The sequence below is a fragment of the Styela clava genome, chromosome 8 (genome assembly GCF_964204865.1).
Source record: "Styela clava chromosome 8, kaStyClav1.hap1.2, whole genome shotgun sequence".
In the NCBI taxonomy this organism is placed as follows: domain Eukaryota; kingdom Metazoa; phylum Chordata; class Ascidiacea; order Stolidobranchia; family Styelidae; genus Styela; species Styela clava.
The window spans coordinates 19,706,904-19,730,289 of record NC_135257.1 but is presented as its reverse complement, the minus strand read 5'-3'; the positions used below and the strand labels follow the sequence as shown (position 1 = coordinate 19,730,289).

General features: G+C 36.7%; 1 protein-coding gene across 2 annotated transcripts; it reads right to left on the bottom strand.

Moving 5' to 3' along the window:
- Window positions 1-254: 254 nt before the first annotated feature.
- On the bottom strand, window positions 255-21,675 carry LOC120345268 (uridine-cytidine kinase-like 1). Of its 2 annotated transcripts, none has more exons than XM_039414646.2 (16): window positions 21,092-21,675; window positions 20,421-20,508; window positions 20,215-20,308; window positions 19,424-19,530; window positions 18,468-18,638; window positions 17,807-17,878; window positions 17,210-17,305; window positions 16,474-16,567; window positions 14,515-14,576; window positions 12,082-12,101; window positions 11,021-11,119; window positions 9,827-9,983; window positions 8,672-8,794; window positions 5,536-5,658; window positions 4,014-4,155; window positions 255-3,505 (listed from the first exon to the last, which is right to left on the bottom strand). In XM_039414646.2, exons 1-16 carry the CDS (start codon window positions 21,157-21,159, stop codon window positions 3,471-3,473), a joined length of 1,551 nt encoding a protein of 516 aa, XP_039270580.2. In that variant the 5' UTR covers window positions 21,160-21,675; the 3' UTR covers window positions 255-3,470. The 2 variants fall into 2 exon arrangements, with proteins under 2 accessions (XP_039270580.2, XP_039270581.2); XM_039414647.2 differs by lacking the exon at window positions 12,082-12,101 and adding an exon at window positions 12,261-12,277 and having other exon boundaries at window positions 21,092-21,672.
- Between the last annotated feature and the right edge of the window lie 1,711 nt (window positions 21,676-23,386).

The window sequence follows — 23,386 nt, the reverse complement described above, 5'->3', positions numbered from 1 at the left end:
ACGATAAAGCCATCTCTCCTGGGATAAGCATGAGAATTCTTATCTGTTAGACCCCTCACCCAGTCGAAATCAATTTTATCATTTTTGTTTTATAACAGATAAGCTATGTTTATATAATTCTTCAAACATGATAAATTACATAAAACTTGAAAAAAGCGTGTCAGAGATTCTGATTATGATTTCACAAACGCATGGTATTGAGTTGAACTATAAAATCTCATAAAGTGAGAACAATACAAAAAGCACACATGAACAGTTAACAAGAATTATATAAGCTTTGTGTCAGATAATTCTAAAGTTTAGGCGAATGAATATTGTTGTCAGGAAATAATTCAGACACACATACATACAAAAGAATATGAAAACTTAGGTTCCATTACATTTGAACCCACGTACATTTGAACCCATGACAATTGCACCTGTATGCTATTGCATTTTTGTTTCACGGATAGTTAAACCCATACTAACCCTAACCCATGGGTTTTAGCACCCGCATATAGATTGAACCCGTGGGCATACGCATGGGTTCAAATGTACATGGGGGTTCAAATGTACAGTCACCGAAAACTTAGATTATATTGCTCAGATGGTCAAACCTGTTCTTGGGATCGGAGAATTCGATTTTTTTAATTTTTGAGCATCAGCAAATGAGTAATGTACACCTCCGTTGACGATTACCAGATTTCAGATATTTATTTCGTCGTGCAAGAATTAATAGAAAGAAAAACATAGTAAAATAAAAAACGGAAAATATTGATTCACAGCAATTGACGCGAGGGTATTTGGCGTTTTAAAATATATGTATTAGATTGTAAACGATGTAACATGAGCAAAATTTATAAGTTCGCCATAATTTTTTTTTAAATGTGGGAAAAACTATTGTTAAAGAGTTAGATACAGAAGGAATCTGTTCTTAAAATTTTAAATCCTGTCACTTGATATAAGTGCAAATATCACTACAAAAAATTAAAGTTCACAACTAATTTCTTGGTAGAGTCAGAATTAAAATATGCATTATTAATTTTCGAGGCAGAGTTAACTTTTCTAGCAGTTCCATTCAGATGTTTCTTCCTGTAGATACACTGTTATGACTATAGAGTTATATACAGAAGGAATCTATTCTTAAAATATTAAATCCTGTCACTTGATATAAGCGCAAATATCACTGCATGAAATTAAAGTTTTCAAAGCGCCATACTAATTTGTCAGTCCCAGTCAGATTTAAAATATACATTATTACTTTTCAAGGCAAAGTTGAAACATAAATTAAAAAAACGAAAATCTTTCTGGCAGTTTTATTTAGAGTATTTACTTGTTTTTAATCCTGTAGATACATTGTCATGATTTTGATTTGAGAATAAAAGATGCAGATCTATGTGTGAAAAATTATTACATACAGGGCCTAGTTTATAACAAAAACATGAAACGGATTATTGTCATGGGGTGGGGAGATCTTCTGTCTAGTATTACTGATATAAATTTAAACCTACTGACATAAACTTAAAAAATCACAGATTATAATTTTTTTTTTATCTTTTAATCAATACGTGGAGGTCATACATATTTTTGAAGTATCAGAGATTGTAAGGTTCTCAAGTACTCTTGTGTAGAATAACTTTAAAGCAAGGTTCAAACAGAGCAATAAAATTATGATAAAATATAAAGACAGGACTAAAACGTATTCTATTTACGGTGTTCCCGAAGTATGCGAACCAAGATGGCAGACATCGGAATGTAACATGGGTAACAGGTTAGGGTTAGGCGATAATTTTTTTCCAATTTTCCCTATTTTAGTCCTATTATCAGTTCGAAGACTAGCCAAGAGCCTCCCGTAGTATTTATACCTAAAATTATGGCCTAACCCTAACCTAGTACACATATTACATTCCGATGTCCGCCATCTTGGTTCGCATACTTCGGGAGCCCCCTATTTACAATTGCAAAATGGCAGAATTATATTCAGATAATGATATATAAGTGTGAACTAGACTTGAGTCATCTATATCAGTGGTTCTCAAACGATGGGGCGTCGTCATTTTTTTGAGGGGGCGTGAAGCTTATTAGGAAAAAAAATATTTGTTGGACTTGATCTTGCCTGCCTTACTTTTGATTTCTAATTTTTTTCTTTGAATCTTTACGTTGCATCCAGGTATTTTCAACGTGTTTTTTGAATAAAACATACTTCCGCCTTACTATCAGTTATTTGTAGCTTATTGTTAGCTAGTTAGTTCTAAGGTGGGGTGTGAAACTTGACAAATTATAAAAAAGGGGCGCGGCTCGAAAAGTTTAAGAAACACTGATCTAAATAATAATGATGAAATGTTGCCATGCTATCTTTAAATTGCAGAAAATTAACCATCGACCACTATTTTTAAAATTGACACCAACTAGAAATATAAAGGCAGCATTGAGTGATAATGATTGTTAAAATAGCAGTGAAAAATCTGTATATTATGGTGATAAAAGACATGGACACGCTCATGTGCAAATGGGCCAAAATGATCGGACTTTGTCAAGTCCATACATCTCAAAGAAAGAAATGGCTACTTAATCCCATGGTCTGGTAAATGGACGAGACGTGTTACTGGCTTTGTTCTACTAGATAAAAATCCTATTCCATTTATAATACATAGGTAGCTATGCCCAGTGATTGGATTCAAATTTTTTGTTAGCCGGTTCCATCAAAAAAGTCATATTTTTCAGCCGGTTCTGTTGACAAAAAGGCAGTAACTAGTAATGCTAACCGGTTCGTTGATCTCATAAATTCCGTGTGACGGTTCAATAGAACCGGTAGGAACCGGTTGAATCCCACCACTGGCTATGTCTAACAGGGAAACACTCTTTACTGGCAGGCTCAAATGCTTGTATAAAACCTTTATAAAGAGCTGGATGAGTGGATATAGGGAAAAAAATATCACAGCGTACACTTATACAAAGCCTTTTTGAAAGAGAATAGAGAAATTTCACCAAAAAAATATGTATAATTGAAAACATTAAAATTTTCAGCACAACACTTCAATTATAGAATTATGTAAATAAAATAAAAGCATTCGCAAAGCATTTTCAACAACATATCCCTTAAAAATAAGGTAATTGCTCTAACCAGACAATTTGGTACTCCCGTAGTGTGCGTACCAGGTTGGGGTTAGGCCATAATTTTATTCCGATTTCCCTCATTTTAGTTCTATTGCGAGTTCGGGGAATGTCTGTGTTAGCTAAGTGAATATCCCCCTGCCCATAGGTTTCAGTCCCTTTACACAACTTGATGTAAAGTAGGCGAATAAAATGAGTTACCTCCATATTGGTACACACACTTCTGGAGCGACGAGAATTTTATACATGAAACAAAAAATATGCTTGATATTTGTGCTGGAGGCTTTTCTCTGTTTTCATTATATAATTTTGATTTTAATCTTTCTTATCTTTTCGAACTGCATAGCGAAATTGGTATATATTCTTGAAATTTGCAATCATTCCGTCCCAAAATATCTGTCTCCAAAGTTACCTGCATACAAAATGAATAAAAATTTAGTTTCAGAAGGACAGAGATTATATGAAATTTTTATTTCATCTCAAAGACATTAGTTGATAAGTCTGTTTCTACCTTCATAATGAAAAGCCATTTTCACATGATTCTCTATATTCTGTTCATGCAAAGTATATTTTCAAAATGGTGAAAATTAAACCACTGATAAGGTGATTGGACACATGAAGGCATTTTCTAAATAGGCCCTCCAGTAGTATGTGCAACAAGATGGCGGACACCGGAACGTAGTATGTGTACCAGGTTAGGGTTAGGCTATAATTCTATTCCAATTTTCCTAATTTTAGTTCTATTACGAGTTCGGGGACTGGCCAAGTGACTCCTGTAGTATTTATACCTGAAATTATGGCCTAACCCTAACCTGATACACATACTACGTTCCGGTGTCCGCCATCTTGTTGCACATACTACGGGAGTACCAAAAAAGCACAGTGGCTCTTCTAAATTTATGTTATCAATTAAATCTCACCTATCCCAGGTACAATATGGAAATTTTCATTGAGTTCTTTATCTACGAGAGTTGTCACGATCTTTACTTTAGGAAAAGCATAAGCAACAGAATGAACTCCTGATTCTGCCATCAGTAATGTAACAAGAAGAATGTTCTCCTCCTGAGAAAATTTTTTTTATTTTTATGAAAATTTGACACAATGGACATACTTCATGATTTTTTTTTTGTGCAGGGTGTTCATATAGAGCAGGGGTTCCCAAACTTAATTGACCGTGGGCCAAAATTTGAAGCGGAGGGATGTTCGCGGACCGGAAGAATGTAGCGCCCGAAAGTGCGTGGCATGTCTAAGCTTTTATGGTTCACAACTAAATTACTGCCCTATGTATTCATAATACCGGTACGAATAACTGAGATAACGCTTTAAATAAATTGTTACGATAAAAACACATGCTCAAAGTGTGATAATGGCATAACACTTGGCGCTATCTAGGATGCAAAAAGGTGAAACAAAATCTGTTGCACTTATTTCCACACTATTTCACTCAAGTTCGGCGGGCCATTTTAAATCGTTATGCGGGCCAGATTTGGCCCGCGGGCCGCGGTTTGGGAACCCCTGATATAAAGTTCTGTTACAAATTTAATTTTGTTATGAAGTTAGTTTTTGAATAGAACTCAAGCTTATGAATCTAAAGAGCGATGACTGAAGTTCAAGGTCAGTTGTTCCCGACCTTTTTTCAAGTTTCCTAAATTTTTAAGTAACAAAAAGAATGTTTTCCTCCTGAAAAAAAAATGTAAATCCATAAAATAATTATATCTTTTTGCGCAGGTGTTCATAGAGTTCTGTTACAAATTTAATTTTGTTATGAAGTTAGTTCTTGATAACTCAAAAAAAAATGATTAGAAATGGCTCTATAGTCCCATCACACTGAATAGAACGCGAGCATATGCTTCAAAAAAGCCATAAGTGAGGTTTTAGGGCAGTTGTTCCCTAAGTTGATTTACCAAGGGCCAAAATTAGAAGCGGGAAGGATATTCACAGGCCAGAAGAGGGAAGCAATCACAATGGGCCTATACTGGTATGAATTGTTACGAATATACACATGCTCAAACTGTGATAATGACGTAACAATTGGCAGTATCTAAAAAACATCAAGTGCTGACTATTTCACTTAAGTTCGACGGGCCATATTAAATCATTGCGTGGGCGCCGTCATTGACCTGTGGTTTGGGGCCCACTGTTTTAGGGCATATTAGTGAGAAGTTTTTTGAAGGGACTCACAGAACCAACCCAAAAAGGGTCAACGTTTCAGTTCCACAAATTTATTAATACCCAGACGAGCATTAAATAAATATACAGGGTGTTAATGACAATTTCATTATGTTCTGAACTTCATTCTCAATATATTTTAACCAGGTTTGTTGTTTTTTTAATCAGTAATTGTTTAAGTATTTTTACTGCGAGGGCCAAAACAATATATGGTATCGATAAATTTCCTTTGCAATTTTAAATATTTTAAGATTTTATGGACAGATTTTTCACCTTAACATCGTGATCCAACAACACACGAATTGCCATCATTGCTGCAGCCCCTGTGGCAACTGTAGCATCCATCAATATTACATGATCTTCTTTGATCTTGCGTGGAAGCCTTTGATAATGGAGCTGAAATAGAATTGGACTTTTTAATACAGTTGGATTTCAATTTGCAAGGCTGAGGGAAATAGATGATATGCTTGTCACCTAGCTATCTCTATGGTGTGGTGGAGTAGTAGTTTTAAATCTTGTATTGACGGTTTCCATTGAAATCTCATATAACATAGAGGTAAACAATGCACAATGAGGTGGTTCAAAGCCGTATCAAGGCTGCCAGACAGACAACTGACTTTCACCCGCCAACAGGCTGACAATAGTCTTACGCCTGCCTATCCTGTCTGCATGTTTGTCGAATATGCTCAACAACATGTAGACAGATGTCTCACTTTTGGTGACCTTGCCTGTATATTTGTCGAAGCTGCCATACATCAGGCAGACAATCGTTTTACCTGTCTGCCTCATAACAGACAGACTAACACACAACTGTTTAACTCTGGCTACCCTGTCTGCATGTTTGTCAATATCAATATATATCTCATCCTACAACTGACAGACGGACAAATATCTCACTTTAGGCGGCCCCCCTGTCTGTATGTTTGTCAAGTATGCCCCACAACAGACAGACAACTGTCTTACTTTATGCTGCTTCACTCTCTGTATGTTTCTCAAGTCTGCCCTAATACAGACAGACAATTGTCTCACCTTTATCTGCATGTTTGTCTGTGTCATTATTTTTCGAAGTCTGTCCTGAAACAGCCAGATAGACAAATGTCTCACCTCTGACTCCTCTGTCTGCATGTTTGTCTGTGTCATTATCTTTCCAAGTCTGCCCTAAAACAGCCAGATAGACAAATGTCTCACCTCTGGCTCCTCTGTCTGCATGTTTGTCTGTGTCATTGTCTTTCCAAGTCTGCCCTAAAACAGCCAGATAGACAAATGTCTTACCTCTGGCTCCTCTGTCTGCATGTTTACCAAGTCTACCCTACAACAAACAGACAAATGTCTTTCAACTGGCTTGTTGTCTGCGTATTTGCCAAGTCTGTACTACAACAGAAAGACGATCAATGGCCAAACCACAAGCTATCCTGTTTGTATTGTTGTTTGGATTAATTTATGGTTCCCTGTCTGCATGTTTGTCTGTATTAGGCTTGCACGTAATTGACAAAAATCAATTCCGTAATTACGGCCAAATCGATTACGTAATGACCCCGTAATTGCGATATTTTTTTTCACACATTTAAACCTATCATAACAACCAATTTAATCCACTTCTATTCCGAATGGGATATCGACAGTTGGGACAGTTTGGTTTTCATATTTCCGCCAGTACTACACGCCGGCGACAGATGCTAAAGACAAATATCGAGGAGTGAATTCAAATTAATTTTATTCTGATTTTTATCTTTTGTGTTAGCTTTGATTTTCCTTTATCAACTTTATCACCTAATTTTATGCGATCAATTTTATCATTACCAACACTGGTAAGTGGTAATATTTATGAAACGATAGTTGACTTTTTTAAAATCGTATTAACGTATTAATACGAGTTTCGTATTAAATAAAAATTCCGGGTTTCTAATTTATAAATCAACGACGAGCGTATTCTCTCGTTTGATTATACTTGTGCTTGCCTCGCGACGAAGACTTGTTATCGTACCGTTTTTTTACATTATCCGACTTTACTACCTAGTTAGCATTTTATAATAATTATTGATGCCGACTTATTGACGATATTCCGATTACCATGCTTTTTTTTACATTAAATCATTTCGCGGCCTAAATGTTATAACATTATTTGCGATAAATTTAGATCAAATATTAATTATTTGCGCATAATTTAAATACCGTACTTATATGACATGCCTTCTCCGAAAATACAAAGTTATATCGCAAAACAATGCATTTGTGACATTTATTTTGCACTCACGAAAATATTAATTTACTTTTCTAACTCAAGTCGACAATCCTATCGGCTAAGATCGACACAAGTTTGGTCGAGTGCCGGTGGTATTTGAGTCGACGATAAATCAAAATAAGTTGCCGCATTTGGTAAAGACTTAAAGATTTTGTAAAGACATATTTGGCCGAAATAGTGCGAGGCATTGTGAAAACAAGGCCAAGTACGGACAGATATATAACGATAAAACCGGTAACAGAACATCAAGATTTTGTAATAGAAAATGGATCTCGCGCAGAATAAACATGGGAAATCCCGTCTTTTTGTTGTTTCTCTGCCGTCTGAGTCGCTTTACCGATGCCGAAAAGACTAAGTTGCGTTGGTTCATTACGCAATTTCTCTTCCGTCGTCATATTGCTGTTTGATAAGCGCGACATTAATTATCACGGCATTTACAAATAGACCATGTTTGGTAAGTTGATCTCTTACATTCTTTAGTCATTTCACCCGAAGAAGTTGAAACCAGGTGTGTTGGCGTCCATCGGTCTCAACACAATTCTATGCCATATCTACGCTTAATATGTACATTTGCCATGCTAGATAAGTTGATAATAGGTTAGTAAATGCGACGCGTTATGCCTTCTCCATCTGCGTAACAAGAGAGAAAAACGGCTGCGAATACCGGAACTCTAACAAACTTTAATTTTTTACAATCGACGGAATTGACTGCTCTGAAGAGAGCTCGTTTCAATCGCGAAAGCGCTCGACCAATAATTACGAATTTACGTAATTCGTAACTTCGCTTCCGTAACTCGAAATAATTCCGTAATTCCGTAAATCCGTAAATTACGTGCAAGCCTAGTCTGTATTGACGACTTTTCCTTTCAAGTCTGGCCTTCAACAGACAGACATACAGACATAGGTTTTATCTCTTGTCTCCCTGTCGGAATGAACATCGAGACCGTCTTAAAACAGGCAGACAATTGTCTTTCTCCCCTGTCTACTTTTTGACAAGTCTGCCCAACACCAGGCAGACGAACAGACAATAGGCCTAAATATGGCTCGTCTGTCTGTATGTTTGTTAAGTATGCCCAGCAACAGACAGACAGACAATAGGCATAACTATGGCACATCTGTCTGTATATTTCTCAAGTCTGCCCTAAAACAGACAGACAATTGTCTCACCTCTGGCTCTCCTGTCTGCGGGTTTGTCTGTATCAGAATTTTTCCGAGTCTGATGTCCTTTGTAACAGAAAACAAAGCTGATTCCATGGTTTCTCCAGCACGAAGAATTGAAACTCCACATAACTGTGTGAAAAAAATTTAAATTGCATTGAGGGAGTCAGGAGGTGAACGATTAAAAGTTTCGAGTTAATTTTGCTCCTTCTGATAATCTAAATTTGGAATTGCTGTCCGTTCCATCGCCTGGTTGAAAGTTTTGTCTGAATTTACGGGTTCTCAATTCCCAATTTTTCCAGTGGCATTAAACCTTTAGATCAGGGTGGTCCAAGATTTGCAGCTCCGCGGGCCACAAAATTATTTCTGCATTGTTCGCGGGCCACAATAGTGCCAAGAACTTCACTTGTTTAACTTCGCTAGTTGCCTCAGCAAGCCATAACACTAGTCAATTCAGTGACATTAGTGATGCAACAATATGTCAAAAAATCTTTTGGTTAATTTTATGACGAAACAACACGAAATGCGATTTTTTGATTCCTCTCCGAATGCGACGCGGGCCACAGATATTGAAGTGGCGGGCCACATGTGACTCGCAGGCATGGGTTTGGACCACCCTGAACTAGATAAAGAATCAGATGCCCTGCTTTAGATAATTTGCCTATATTTTGTGGACACACCTCAATAGGGCCGTTTTTTAAAGTTATGCCAATTCCAGTGCCAGGTCAAAAATGTAAAGTATACGTTTAGGATATCAATGCCGAAACGTACTAACTCTGACTTCTAAATGCTGTTTCAATCTGCACGCCCGCAGTATGTGTACCAGGTTAGGGTTGGGGCATAATTTTATTCTGATTTTCCTTATTCTAGTTCTATTACGAGTTCAGGAACTGTTCGTGTTAGCCAAGTGAATATCCCCCCTGCTCATAGGCTTTCGTCCCTTTACACAAATTGATGTAAAGTAGGCAAACAAAGTTAGTTACCTCCATATTGATTCATACACTTCTGGAGCACCCAAATACAAGCTATAATTGAAATATGATTGTCTGAAGAAGACTGATTGAACATAAACAAATACATTTGTAAGCCTATTTATTACTTTGTATTGGTGTTGTGAATCGATTACTGGACCAAGAACTTGAGTGTATGAGAATACCTACATACCCCACTTCCCTTGAATTTTCGTCCTTCGTACTTAGTACCTTGTGGTGTGTCGACTACGTGATCTTCATGAGGAAGGAACGAGAGTGCGAACTCAAACAATAATCTCATTAAACGTTTGGAGTAAAATATGAATTCATCTCTGTTTGTTGTACGGTCTCTGAAAATGGAAAGATAGTTGCAAAACATTGTTTTAGCAGTATGATTTGCCAGTTGTCCTAACTAGAGGATGGACCAATTACAGCCCGCAGGTCGGATCCGCCCCCCTAGAGCAGGGGTCGGCAACCTACGGCCCGCGAAGCGCTATAATCCAGCCCGCGACGCTTCACTAAATTATAGTAACAAAACATCCGTTTTGACGAATATATATTTTGGACTAAATTATATTATAACCTAACAATTATATATTTCACAACTACTCATTCAATAAGCATATAATTTAATTATAATTAAGTAAATGGCAACAAAACGCAGAAAAGTTGATGCTAAGTGCAAAGGGTTCATTCAAATCAATATTCAAATGGAATTTTATGAGATGCAATGAGGAAATAAATCTATATTCTATTCGAGAGATGTATCACTGCTTTTATTATAAAAAGTATCATTCGTTCGGTTTTTCAACTTTCTTAAAATAGGCGCAGCCCGCCAATGACTTGCAACCTTAATATTGGCCCGCGAGCGAGGAAAGGTTGTCGACCCCTGCACTAAAGTGTTTCATTCGGCTCACTTATGCCTGCTGGAAAAGCGACACTGTAAATCTTCATGGATGTGAATTTTCGTTAAAAAATTTCAATGAAAATAATGAATCGTTGGCTAAAATAAATACTGTAATTCCCCATGTATTATCCGCACATCAACAACATAACAAAACGAGAATATCTGTCGGAGACTGAAGACTTATCGATCGAAACTGCGGTTTCGATCCATGACTCTATAGTGACGCCGCGTGTCACATCACTAATTAATTAATAACTTGCTAATTATACGACCTAATTTATCCAAAATCAATAGGCTTCTGGTCCGAGATATGATGGATGCACATGCAAAATTTGAAGCAGATTCAACCTCGCTTTCGTGAGATATCGCGTGCATCTGGCAGACAAACAGAGAAATACTTATCAACATACTTACCGATCTTAAGATCGATAAGTAACAATCTATAGGTCCACCTTGTGTCCAGTAATAAATCACTCTTACCGTAGTATCGTATGTATTCCTTCAACTTGAGTTGTCTTTTCTAGAACATTCAACGTGTTTGGCAAAGGCTGACCAAGGTGAGCTGTGGCAAGTTGGCTCCTGTTAAAAATGAGTTGCTAATTAGATTTTCAATTAATAATTAGCAGAGTTAATTACAGTAATTAAGACAAGCACTTCAATTTCATTTAAAAACTGTAATGATTGTAAATAATCCAGACACCTTGAAATTCCTTAATTAATTAGGTGACTAATTGACCATTCAATTCACGAAAATATTAAAGTAAACAACTCTGGGGGTCAAAATATGGCCCGCGGGCCGAATCTGGCCCACCGAAGTGTGTCTTTGTGTTTGCCGAAATTACGACTATAGTTTATATAGATATAAATTTACGTTTAAAATATCAATGAAAATGATGTCCCAATGACCCCACCCCGATTCTTCTTATTATTATATAGGTTCTGTTATATACAGGGAGTCCTCGGGTTACGACGGTCGCGACTTACGCTGTTTCGAGGTTACGCACGCGCACTCCATAAAAATTATAAAAGATAATACTGTACTGTACAGTATTTGCTTTTATTCATGTGATATGGAATTGTTTTCTGTTTTTTTAATAAAGTACTTTTTTGCATTATTTGTACATTTTATTACAGAACCATACTTTACAATACAGTACGATATGTATAGAGTAATTTATGTACTGTACAATATAATGTTCCGACTTACACTGAGATTCGGGTTACACCGCTTCTCAAGAACGGAACAACGTCGTAAGTCGAGGACTCTCTGTATGTATTATATATGTACGTTAGCCTAGCTATTGGACTAGCTTTTGTAAATAGACTGTTTTCTATTCATAGTTTTTCATATTAAGTTTTGAGCCTGTGACCCAGTAACCAAGGATATTATGGGTAACTGGTCCACTCAGAAAAGTGATTGCGCACCTTTGCACTAACCCATAGCATACAATCGGAACATTGTAAGTTAAAGATGAGATAATATAAGATAAGTAAAGAGAATAAGAGAAAATCAAGATAAAGAGAGAAAAGAGATAACTCACGGACGAGCACCATAATGTCTCTGCCAAGAAAGAAAAGAAAAATGAATACAAAGTATAGAAAAACCGTTTTTAATTGAATGGGCCCACGTTCGACTGAGTGCTTATCAATTTTTTTTGTGCCTTGAAGAATACGCAAAGTGAAATTCTTGAATACAGCACAATAATGTTTTCAACTTTACCTGAAATTGAGATTCCTCTGTATTCCATGTGATGTGCAGTGAGACATGCAAAATGAAAAGTGAAATAAATGAAAATGTGATGGCTGCATTCCCAGCTGGGGGGGAACTCCTCCCGGCAACAAAAAAATAATTCTCTTATCGGGGAGGAATACAGAAATATTACTTGTGTGGAATTACTAATATCATTTGGTTATTATTAATACATGTTTATACATTTTATGAACTATTAGAACTGTGCAAAAGCCAGATTATAAGTCGGGCATAATACCAGTAAAGGATTTATTAACCCTACCCAGCCGGTCGGTCTGGTGCCATTTTACATAGGTTATTTTTTTGTCAACCATTAGGCCCTAAAGCTTCACTCAAGGCTTTTTTAATAGTGTGTGATAGAGCTCTATTCAGCAATATATGTAAAACGCACTCCTCTAAAAATACCAATAACAGAAAGAGTGTTTATGCATAGTCAAGGACAGAAATTTTTGAAGAGGGAGGTTCTGAATTTTTTAATTGCCAAATTAGACTGTGACAGCTAGCGGGTACGGCGAAAAACGTGGGCTTTCAGGACAGGGAAATGATTTACATATTTATCCCGGGGGAGAGGAAAGCCGATAAGACGGCTTATCCATATGGCGAACCACGGCCTCTCGTCCGGTTACGGTACCATTCCAAGTCGGGTATGGGATTAGTTTTACTGTATTGTTTGTTTTCGGAAGCATGGACTTGGTGGTGGAGGAAGCTGTAACCGACCAGCGGTCACGTGAACCACCCAACGACGGCGAGGAGTCCAGCAATCCTCTCGCACATAACCATCCCTGCATGGGATTCGAACCTGCGAACCCACGCAGAGTAGTTAGAGGTGCGGTGGCGAGCGTATTCCTAACGCTTAGCCCGTTGAGCCACACCGCCGCGCCAAGAGTATTGAAGGCCTGAGAATTGCTCCAAGCTACGAAAAATTCCTGTGTAAGATGTTTTAATATTACAAAGGGATGGGGAGTTTGGGTTTGGTCCGATTCTTAAATCCTAGGCAATGCCTTCCAATTGTAAAAAAAGCGGAATTTGGTAGTGGGAATTACAATGGGTAGTAAATGCCATGAGAAACAGTCGAATTCCTTGATATTATTGCGTTTTTGAAGAACACACAGGTTATAAAAACACACCAAGCACAGTGATAAAACACAGAGTGCACAATATAAAGACCAAGCACTCTCACACTCTGAACAAATCAATAAGAAAAGTAGCCACTGGTACAAGAAAAAGTATAATTTGGATTGGACTGGAATCTTTTCGGTTATTGCTGAGGTGGTGACCATAGGGTTCAAACCAGACGCGGGACGTGGATGTATGTCGCTACGTAAGCTGCATTAACATAACATGCTTCGCATAAATCTGGTACATAACTTGTAAACCAGTCAAATATTCGTTAGTTGTCATTTACGGTGCATGTAAGATGTAACCCATTTGGTACGGTATTCTAAAGCAGGGATCCCCAAATTGTGGGTCGCGACGAATTTTAGGGGTAACAAAAAGTACACTAATTTCGCACGATGTACCTTTTAAGACTTTTGATTCAAAGCACAATTATTAAAACCAGCGCAAAACATAAATCTCACGATTTTGAGAGAATACATGGGATCAGAGAAACAGTGTGCTTGCACAACAATGCTGTAAGTCAGGAGCCACAGAATATTTTAATATATTGGAAGGGGTTGCAAGCCTAAAAGTTTGGAAGCCCTGGTCTAATGTCGACAATAAAAATGGGTTTGCGCGAACTATCATTCTTCATTATATCAGTAGGTCTTAGCACTGCAGCGGTTGTCTGTAACTTCACTTAGGGATTAGTTCCCTTTATTTCTGAATGAGTGAGAAAAAAGAAACAAACAGGAAATCCCGGAGTAATAACGAGTGAACCGGGAAGAGCCCAGCGTATAATCTGCCCGCTTCTTCGGCGCGTCAAGTTGTCTGTAAGCAAATTTTGTCCAAGAAACAATACTCTCGTTGTATGTGCAACAAGATGGCAGACACCAAAACATAGTGTGTATCACAGTATCAGGTTAGGGTTAGGCCATAATTTCAGGTACAAATACTACGAAAGTCACTCGGCTAATCCCCGAACTCATAACAGAACTAAAATAACGAAAATTGAAAATAAATTATGGCCTAATCCTAACATGGTACACATACTTATGTTCAGGTGTCTACCATCTTGGTTCACATACTACAGGAGCGCCCAAAAAGTATTGTCAAGCTTACTTACCGTTTCCAGTTGTGTATGAATATGTCGTACTATCAGGTCAATTGCAACTTCATTTTCTCCACCTGATCAATTAGGGAACAAGAAATTATATAGATAAGCAGAGAACAGGTATTTCTCCAGCCTGGTAAAATGAACACATACCACAAATAGCATGTGCACCAAGATGGCACACAACCTGAACATAGTATGTGTACCAGGTTGCGGTTCAGGTTGTGCGCCATCTTGGTGTACATGACACGGGAGCGCCCCAACATTTAGGTTTAATTTATATTTTTAAAACAGGGATGTGCAACAGGCAGCAACAACCCGGCCTGCCAAGAGAATTAGTATGGCCCTTGTGAACACTCAGATTTTTCCTCATCAACCATAAAATCCTATTAAATGGGTAAAAATACATAACAATTTTTGCTCTTATTAGTTAAATCGGTACTCCTGAATTATGCGCTCCAAGATGTCGTCCAACCTGAACCCTAACCTTGTACACAACATGAGTTCAGGTTGTGCGTCATCTTGGTGCGCATACTTCAGGAGGTCCGTGAAATCTTTTGCCAATTTGCCCGATGTCTTTTTGCCAATTTGCCCGATGTCTTTACTACTGGAAGGCTAAGCGATAGCCGCGTTCTCTTCTCTTGCCTTCCCCGCGACTCTTTGATTGGCTATTTTTTTCATGTGGCCCAGCTATGTCTGAAGTTGGTTATATTGCCCACCCCGACTCAAAATGTTGAACATTTCTGTTTTACAGTTATCAGTAGATAATAACTCATAAAGGACGTTTGACGATTTAAACCAGTTTCTGCATTTTGGGTAACCCCTCTGGGAACAATTACACCCCACTCATGTACAAGAATTGGTACTCCCAAAGTATGTGAATCAAGATGGCGGACACCTGAACATAGTATGTGTACCAGGTTAGGGTTAGACCATATTTTATTCCTTGTTTTAGTTCAATTACAAGTTTGGGGACTAGCCAAGTTACTCCCGTAGTATTTGTACCTGAAATTATGGCCTAACCCTAACCTGGTACACATTCTACGTTACGGTGTCCCCCATCTTTGTTCACATACTACGAGAAAATTTATTTTTCCAGAGTAATGATTCAGAGTACTGATAAAGAAGCCACAACTGAGTAACAGCCAACAAATATCTACATGCTGAGGGTTTTGAACCTTGAGACAAAAGTACAAATGTTATAAATTCAAAAACGTTTCGATCAAAAATATTATGAAGAAATGAGTGTTCTTCAAGCTGGTATCTAGTCATAGTTTGAAACAATATTCTCCAAAATATTTCGAAAAGTTACATAAATTTAAAAATAAAAATTGTTTTCTCATTTTCTCAGCTTTCACGTTTTGGGTTAAAGCTCCCAAATTATCATTAGATAATAGCTAATACCCTAATAAGAAGTTTAATAATAATAATCAATATTAATTGTTTACACTCAAACCCAAAAATTTAATTGAAGTGGGCAGAGCACTGATAAAGAAATCAATAAATGACCGCTGGCGCTGACTAACGAAAAACTATATATATATTTTTTTTTTCGATGTAGATGTCTGTAGATCAACGGTTCCCAAACTTTTTGTTTGTGTAGGGCCAAATTATCAAGAAAAATTACACGACGCATTTACACAAAAAAAAATGATAAACTTAAAACTGATGCTTGCAAAATTGCAGCAAGTAGTGTCTACCTCTATTGTTATGTAACAGTTAGTAACAATAGAGGCAGATACTACGTTACATAGAATAAACGACATAGAAAGGTAAAATGAATTTATTGATTCATATTACAGCATTCAAAATAAGAAACAACAAAAACAAAAATAAAAAATACAATATGTAAAATATTGAATCATATGTTCGTTATGTTTAACACAATTCTGTTCATTTTTTGCCTCAATTGGGAACTGCTGCTGTAGATAATGATTATTAAACTTGTGTAAATAAAAGTATACTTCTCACCTCTCGGCACTACAATGTCGGCATACTGCAGCGTGGGTTCAATGAACTTCTCAAAGGCTGGTTTCACATATTTATCATATTGGTGGAGAACTCCCTTCAAAAAACAAATTAGATCATGAATCAAGACAAGTCAGAATGTGGGAAATAAAGCAGAGATGTCTTCGGATTTAATTCAACATCGGGATTCATATTTCAAAACTGTGTCTGCAGTGAAACTAATGTCAACTTTGAAACTTTTGTGTAAAATTGAACTTCTGCATGCACAGATAAAAACAGGCTACTACTTCGTTTCACCCCTTTCAAATAATAGCTTTTAAATGGGGACAGAATGTCAAGGATTCCAAAAAACAAAAAAAACTTATGAAAGTAAGTTTATACAAAATGTAATTAGAATTAGTCATATTTGAAACGGCGAATTCTATATTTTACTTTAAATCAGTGATCAGTGGTTCATTTTTTCATCAAGTGAAAATGCACATTTTACATACATAATCTAAAAATAAACTACAAATGAAATTTCAGGGCGAAATCAGGTGCAAAAAACAATACTGATTGTAAAGCAGCGAATCCAGATGCATTCTAACACAAAATGAATAAATAAATAAAAAATAAATAAATATGATATATATATTTCTATAACTTTATAATATAAAAGACCATCAACTAGGTATAAATATTAGAAAAACCATTTACCGACATCAACTAACGGGAAACAGCTGCAATATTTAATACAAACCTCTAAATTTCTTCCTCTCTCAGTAATATCTCTTTGTAATCTACGAGCTAATCTGATATCTGAATCAGTGTCAACAAATATTTTCATGTCTAAGAGCTGAAAAAAATAATTTACTGATATGTAACTTCGCATATAATAATAAAATGAAGTAACTAAAACTATAAGATAGTAAAATGTACTGGGAATTGATCAGATTATTGACATGATGCCCATCTCCCATTTTTGTTCATGGATGCATAAGGACGTAGATGGGCACACACCATTTTCACAAATAAAGATGTTGAATAATATAGATAAAAACAGCCAACTACAGAAACGTACTTCCATCGGCTTAACTAAACTGAGAATATTTAGAAATTCAGCCTTATCAATTTTCGTGCCTATAATGTTAAGTGAATGAAAAGTTTTGGATACAATTTAAAAACAAAGGTCAAACAAGGTCACAGGCACACTGACTTGGAAGTAAAAGACTCCTTATCTCTGAGCCAAATTATGGCAACTATTGAAACGAAAAAGGTAAGGCCTTGCCTCTCACTTTTTGTAAATTTTTCTTGCAAAAAAAACAATAAAATAGAATAATAATAAAAATAGACAAACCTTTCGCAGTTCTGGCTTTACGAATGACATGATTCCTTCAAATATAACTACATTTGCTCCATAAAGTGTTTTCTGAAATCATAAATTTATATTAGGAGTAGGAGGAAATTTATATTGCTCTCCCAATATCGGACAATGACCCTACTCATACATATTTTAGTCACACATATATTGATTTCATTAGCTTAGTGACAGAAGCATACAACTTAACTATGTTGGCTAAGCGGTTTTAAATCTTAAATGCACTCCACCTCTCCAGAATGTAATAAATTTGACCAAGATGCTAAATGCAAAGATTCCTTACAGACCCTTGTTTGAAGTGAAAAATACATAAAAATAATAAAACGAGATAGCGATAAGAGACCGCCGACTTATCGATCCAGTGGCGTGTATCCTTTGCTCTGACTCAACAGTGACACCGCGTGCCCAATCACTAATTAATAACTCACTAACTATAGGACATAATTAATCAGAATCAATAGGCTTCTGGTCCGAGATATGATGAATGCACATGCAACATTTGGAGCAGATTCAACCTCGCTTTCGTAAGATATCGCGTAACATACAAAAGTGTCTAACAGACAAACAAACAGACAAATACCTATCAACATACTTACCGATCAAGATCGATAAGTAACAAACGAGAAAAAAGTCTTCTTACCGATAACTTCTTTCTTGCATGAGTTGTGAAGTCATAAACAGGAATTTCCACACTTTTTCCATGTTTTAGATTTCGCAACATTTCACAGCAGAGCTCGAAATCAAATGCATCAATATGATCAAAATTATATTCATTTTGTTCTGCTCGCTCATGCTGCTCAGGAGAGAGAACCTGAAAACCAAAGTCAGAATCAATAACAGATTGCAAAGATGGACCAAAACGAACAAAAAACATTGTGTGGAAAGGATTTACATATTTATCCTGGAGGAGAGGAAAGTCGGTAAGACTGCTTAACCATATGAAGAATCACGGTCTCTCGTTCGGTTACCAGTCCATGTTGGGTATGGTATTAGTTGGTTATTTGTTTTCGGAAGTGTGGACTTGATATGGAAAGCTTTTCAGTAATAATACTTTGTTTTCAAATTTGCTCAAGGAATGGTTTCGATCACTCTACTGTGTGTGTACCCTTATTGACAGAGGAGAAAAATGTAATATTCCCAGATTGAATGACACAATTTTTTTCCTGAATATCCAATCTACAAAAACACAAGTTTCACTCTAAGATTTCATTGAGGCATTGTACAAATTTTTGAAAAATCAAAAGCTGCAACTTTGAAAACTGTTTTATAGAATGATATATTTTTTTATTCGCTCTTAAGGAAAATCAGACCTTATTAAACAAATGTCTGTTTCCAGAGTCTTACTGCATACTAACAATATATTTTTTGTAATGTTTTATCTGAAATTTACATATTCTGAAGAAAACAGATAAAAATATTTGTCTTGGTGTGAAGCAAAACACTTGAATCATGTGAAATAGTTACTGTCACTCTTGCTACTTGCATTACATACATACAGATCCACGAAAACTCAAAGCATAGAAGAAGCATAGATAGTTAGTCCTGTAAAAACTCAATCTAAAGCAAAAGATATTTTTGTTGTAAATAGAACAATACCTTATAAAAAGAATCCATGGACAGCAGAACAACCCAGGGAAAATCTAATGCTTCAATAATCTTTGTAGCAACTGTTGTCTTGCCTGAAGCACTTCCCCCACCGAGACCTAAAATGGATGAAAATAAGAAAAGAGACACATTTAGGGTTGAGCTGAGTTAATTCTGAAATGAATGAATAAATTGAATGGAGACGATTCCATACTCTCGTAGTGTGTGTATCAGGTTAGGGTTAGGCCATAATTTTATTCAGATTTTCCTCATTGTAGTTCTAATACGAGTTCAGGGACTGTCTGTTTTACCAAGCGAATATACCCCCTACCCATAGGTTTCAGTCTCTTTACACAACTTGATGTACAGTAGGCGAACAAAATCTGGAGCGCCGACGATTCAGCATAACTCAGTGGATAATTGTCAACTCACATATTGAAAATATCGGATAAATACATAATTACAGTGTGAGTCAGGATAACAAAACCATTGAGACTTGATTAAATTAAATTTGAAAAAAACATTTCGAATTGACCTAAGTGGAGAGACAAATTTCCAGGTAACCTAAAACTCCATGATGCCAGAAAAAAAAACTTTTGGTGAGTACTTTTCTTACTAAAAAATGAAGGACATTAATCTCTTGATTGGAGTAATTAACGGCCACTGAAGTGCCAAGAGATACCGAGACTATAAAGAATCATAACTTAAATTACACCAGTAGAGAGCGATAAGTGTTATGAATCTTTGGAAGGGGGGAGGGGGGGGGGCTGTAGATCATAAAATATGAGAACCACTGGCTTTACCTATAACAAATGCTTCTTTGAATTCTCCTTGTTCATTATACCAAGGTGGTCGACCAGCTGTGTATATCGTACGTTTGCTGGTACGCATGACAGCCTAAAAAGAAAAAAATGAATATTACTGAAATCTTTCAATGTTGGAATTTGCGTATACAGGAATTACAACATGGACATTTCCGAAGGGCGGGCATAGGATTAGGTCTACATACCTCTGAAACACTTGCATTGCGTTTCCTACTTGCACGGTTCGGTGCATTCCTGAGAAATGGTCCCTTCTCGCCATCATCGGTTTCATCACTGCAAAATATAATTCATATTATCAGAGAGGGTCATCAGACCAGGCAGGAATGACCATAATCAGTGGTGGGATTCAGCTGGTTCGCACCGGTTCTATGGAACCGTCTCACGGAATTATATGAGATCAGCGAACCAGTTAGTATTACTGGTTACTGTCAATGTTCTGTTTGTAACAGAATTGGCTGAAAAATATGACTTCTGTGATGAAACCGGCTGACAAAAAAAATTGAATCCCACCACTGACCCTAACCAAATACTGGACTGTTTCGAATACAAATTTAAAAAATATTTTCTGATCTGGAATTCCAAATAATACAGTTTCAAGTCCGACACAAGCCTGGTGTCAATAAAATTTGATGTCATTCTTAAAGAGACTAACAACTATATTCGATGGTCATGGTATTTGAATACATTTAATTTCGTTTTTTCACCAATTTATAATAAACCCAACAGTGGTAGAAGAAAAAAGTACCGGTATGCTTTTCAAGTTTACTAACGTCTCAACGTATGTCTAGTATATTGATTAGGGCTACTGTGCAACTGTATGCATAATTATTACGGTATATCGTACCGGGTAGGCTACCTGTTAGATCTAGAAGACATTCTGCGTTCTTTGGCAGCTGCAGCTACTTTCTTATGCTCTTCGTCCATACCAGAACTTTTACACACTCGCCGCCCGCCGGTCTAGGCGCTGAGTTTAAACTTGAGGCAATCTGATATTTAGTATAAAATCAAATACCGCATTTATTTAGTCTACAACTCATTGCAATGCCTCATACTGACATACGCTCATTCCAATAAATGAGCAGGATTAATTAATACAGTAGGGAAACGTCGCGAGACTGTCTGGCTGCGGATAGCACGCTGCCACTTCACTTCGCATTCGTAAATGAGCTTTCAGTTTTTGCTTTCACCCATTGAAAACATGTGTCACGTATTTTTGGGTCAAGCGGGTACTGCGATTATGCAAATATGTGATTTTCGTATAGAAACAAATTCACCACCAATTTCAGGTTAAATCAAGTCAATGCTTTTCATAAATCAGAACCCGCGGTTTGTGCCACGACTCGAAATGACATTCAGATTTGTAGAAATATCGCACACATTTTACAATGACTTTTTTTTTAACTTATCGTTGATTGATATTTGACGTCGGGTTGCGATACCCTTCTGAACCGTAATATCTTGTTATAAACTTCTCAAAGCAGAGAATAGGAAAAGCATTAAACTATTTGAAGTGAATAAACGCCTATCACGCGACTTGACATAGAAAGTGAAACTTGCCCCGAGCGTGTTTATATTTTACAGATTCAGAAAAATCAATCAAATCAGAGACAATGCATAATAACATTGTTATGTAACATCTATGATCAAATCATGCCCGTCAGTTGAGATTTTCGTATTGATTTATATATAAATTATTCCTGTCTTGCACAGTTTTATTGTACATATGCCATGGCATATGTGTAATTATACCAGTAAAGCTCTAGTTTCCTCATATAGATGGCCATTTTCTGGTATAGACGAACCTGAAAGCTTATAGTTTTATTTTATAAAAATCCAATGAAAAAGCAAATAGTCGTTATATAATATTGACTGGAATATTGACTACTTTCCGACGTTTGCTACATTTTTCTGGCGATTCCTCAATTCATTTATGCCCAGCAACGTTTTCGACGTCCATTATTCACTACGCAATTTTTCATCTTTGAATGGAGAAAAAACAAACGGCTTGGCCGTGCTGTCTGGTTTCCAATACATGTTGGTATTGTATGCTGATCATCGCGTAATCAGTTCGGCTAATCGCGTAATCTGTATATTTTGTGATACATCAATAACCATAGATGGCTTAAGCAGATTCCGGCCGTGATCCCCAAATGGCTGGCCAAAAAACGCTACGTTATGCTCTCACAATTGAAAAAAATATTTGCTCATAATTATATTTAATTTTTTTTAGCATAGCCACGTCAGTCAGTCAGTAGTTTATTGTACAAATGCCGTATCATATGTTTTTTTTTATTATTATATTTGTTTAATTTTGTCTGTATAATGTTTTATGCACGACGAAATAAATACCTGAATCTTCACCGAGTTCATTAGTTATTTCCATAACAGGCGGAAAGGTTGTGACTTTGACACCAAGAAGTTGAATAGCCTTTTTTACCTCCTGAGCATCAAACACAAATCCTAACTTGTCCTATTCCAACACTGATCATAATGGAGTTGCTCACATGTATATTTGAATGGATTAAAACTTGAAAGAATTAAGCTATCGCTAAATATACCTCTAGTTGCGCGATCGCCCAACCTCAAATTTCTCCCATTTCAAATAGCTACACCGAATTAAACCAATGCAGCATTAGGTAATAAATACGTAGCTGCAACAGCGACCTGTCATACACATGACTAAGTATGCCCCCCGTCGCAAAAAGCGAAAAAATTATGAAACTGCTGTCATACACACACAGAAGGGAAGCACATCACACTGCCATTTGACTAATTAACACTGATCAGGCAATATTTTGTTGCATGACAGAAGCATCTTGAATGAATAAAATTTTCTGTTATTGACCCACCGCTATTGAACTCAGTTGAAGACTTGATAGAGAGAAATAGCTTTTTTTTTCGTCAACTAAAACAAAATAACAGTCATCGCAACAATAAAAATAATAACAATTAATAAATTAGGTTGGTACAGCCAGGAGGAAGTGATACGACCGGGTCACCAATGTCAACTCCCCCCTTCACGCTATTATGTTGAGGATTCACAATTTCAGATGACATAGATTCCATTCTGATCGTCGTCGGGTGCGGACGTGTCTGCTTGAAAAGACTAGAGAATGCTACGCGCTGTATGTTTCGGTATTTGTATCGCGTA

Bases quoted from the DNA above. Each gene is read 5' to 3' on its own strand.
- LOC120345268 (XM_039414646.2), bottom strand. From the start codon at position 21,159: ATGGACGAAGAGCATAAGAAAGTAGCTGCAGCTGCCAAAGAACGCAGA. The intron at 11,120-12,081 runs GTGAGTTATCTC...CATTTTTAACAG, and splicing joins AGACATTATGGTGCTCGTCC to GAGCCAACTTGCCACAGCTC. The intron at 5,659-8,671 runs GTGAGACAATTG...ATTCTATTTCAG, and splicing joins CGCAGACAGGAGAGCCAGAG to CTCCATTATCAAAGGCTTCC.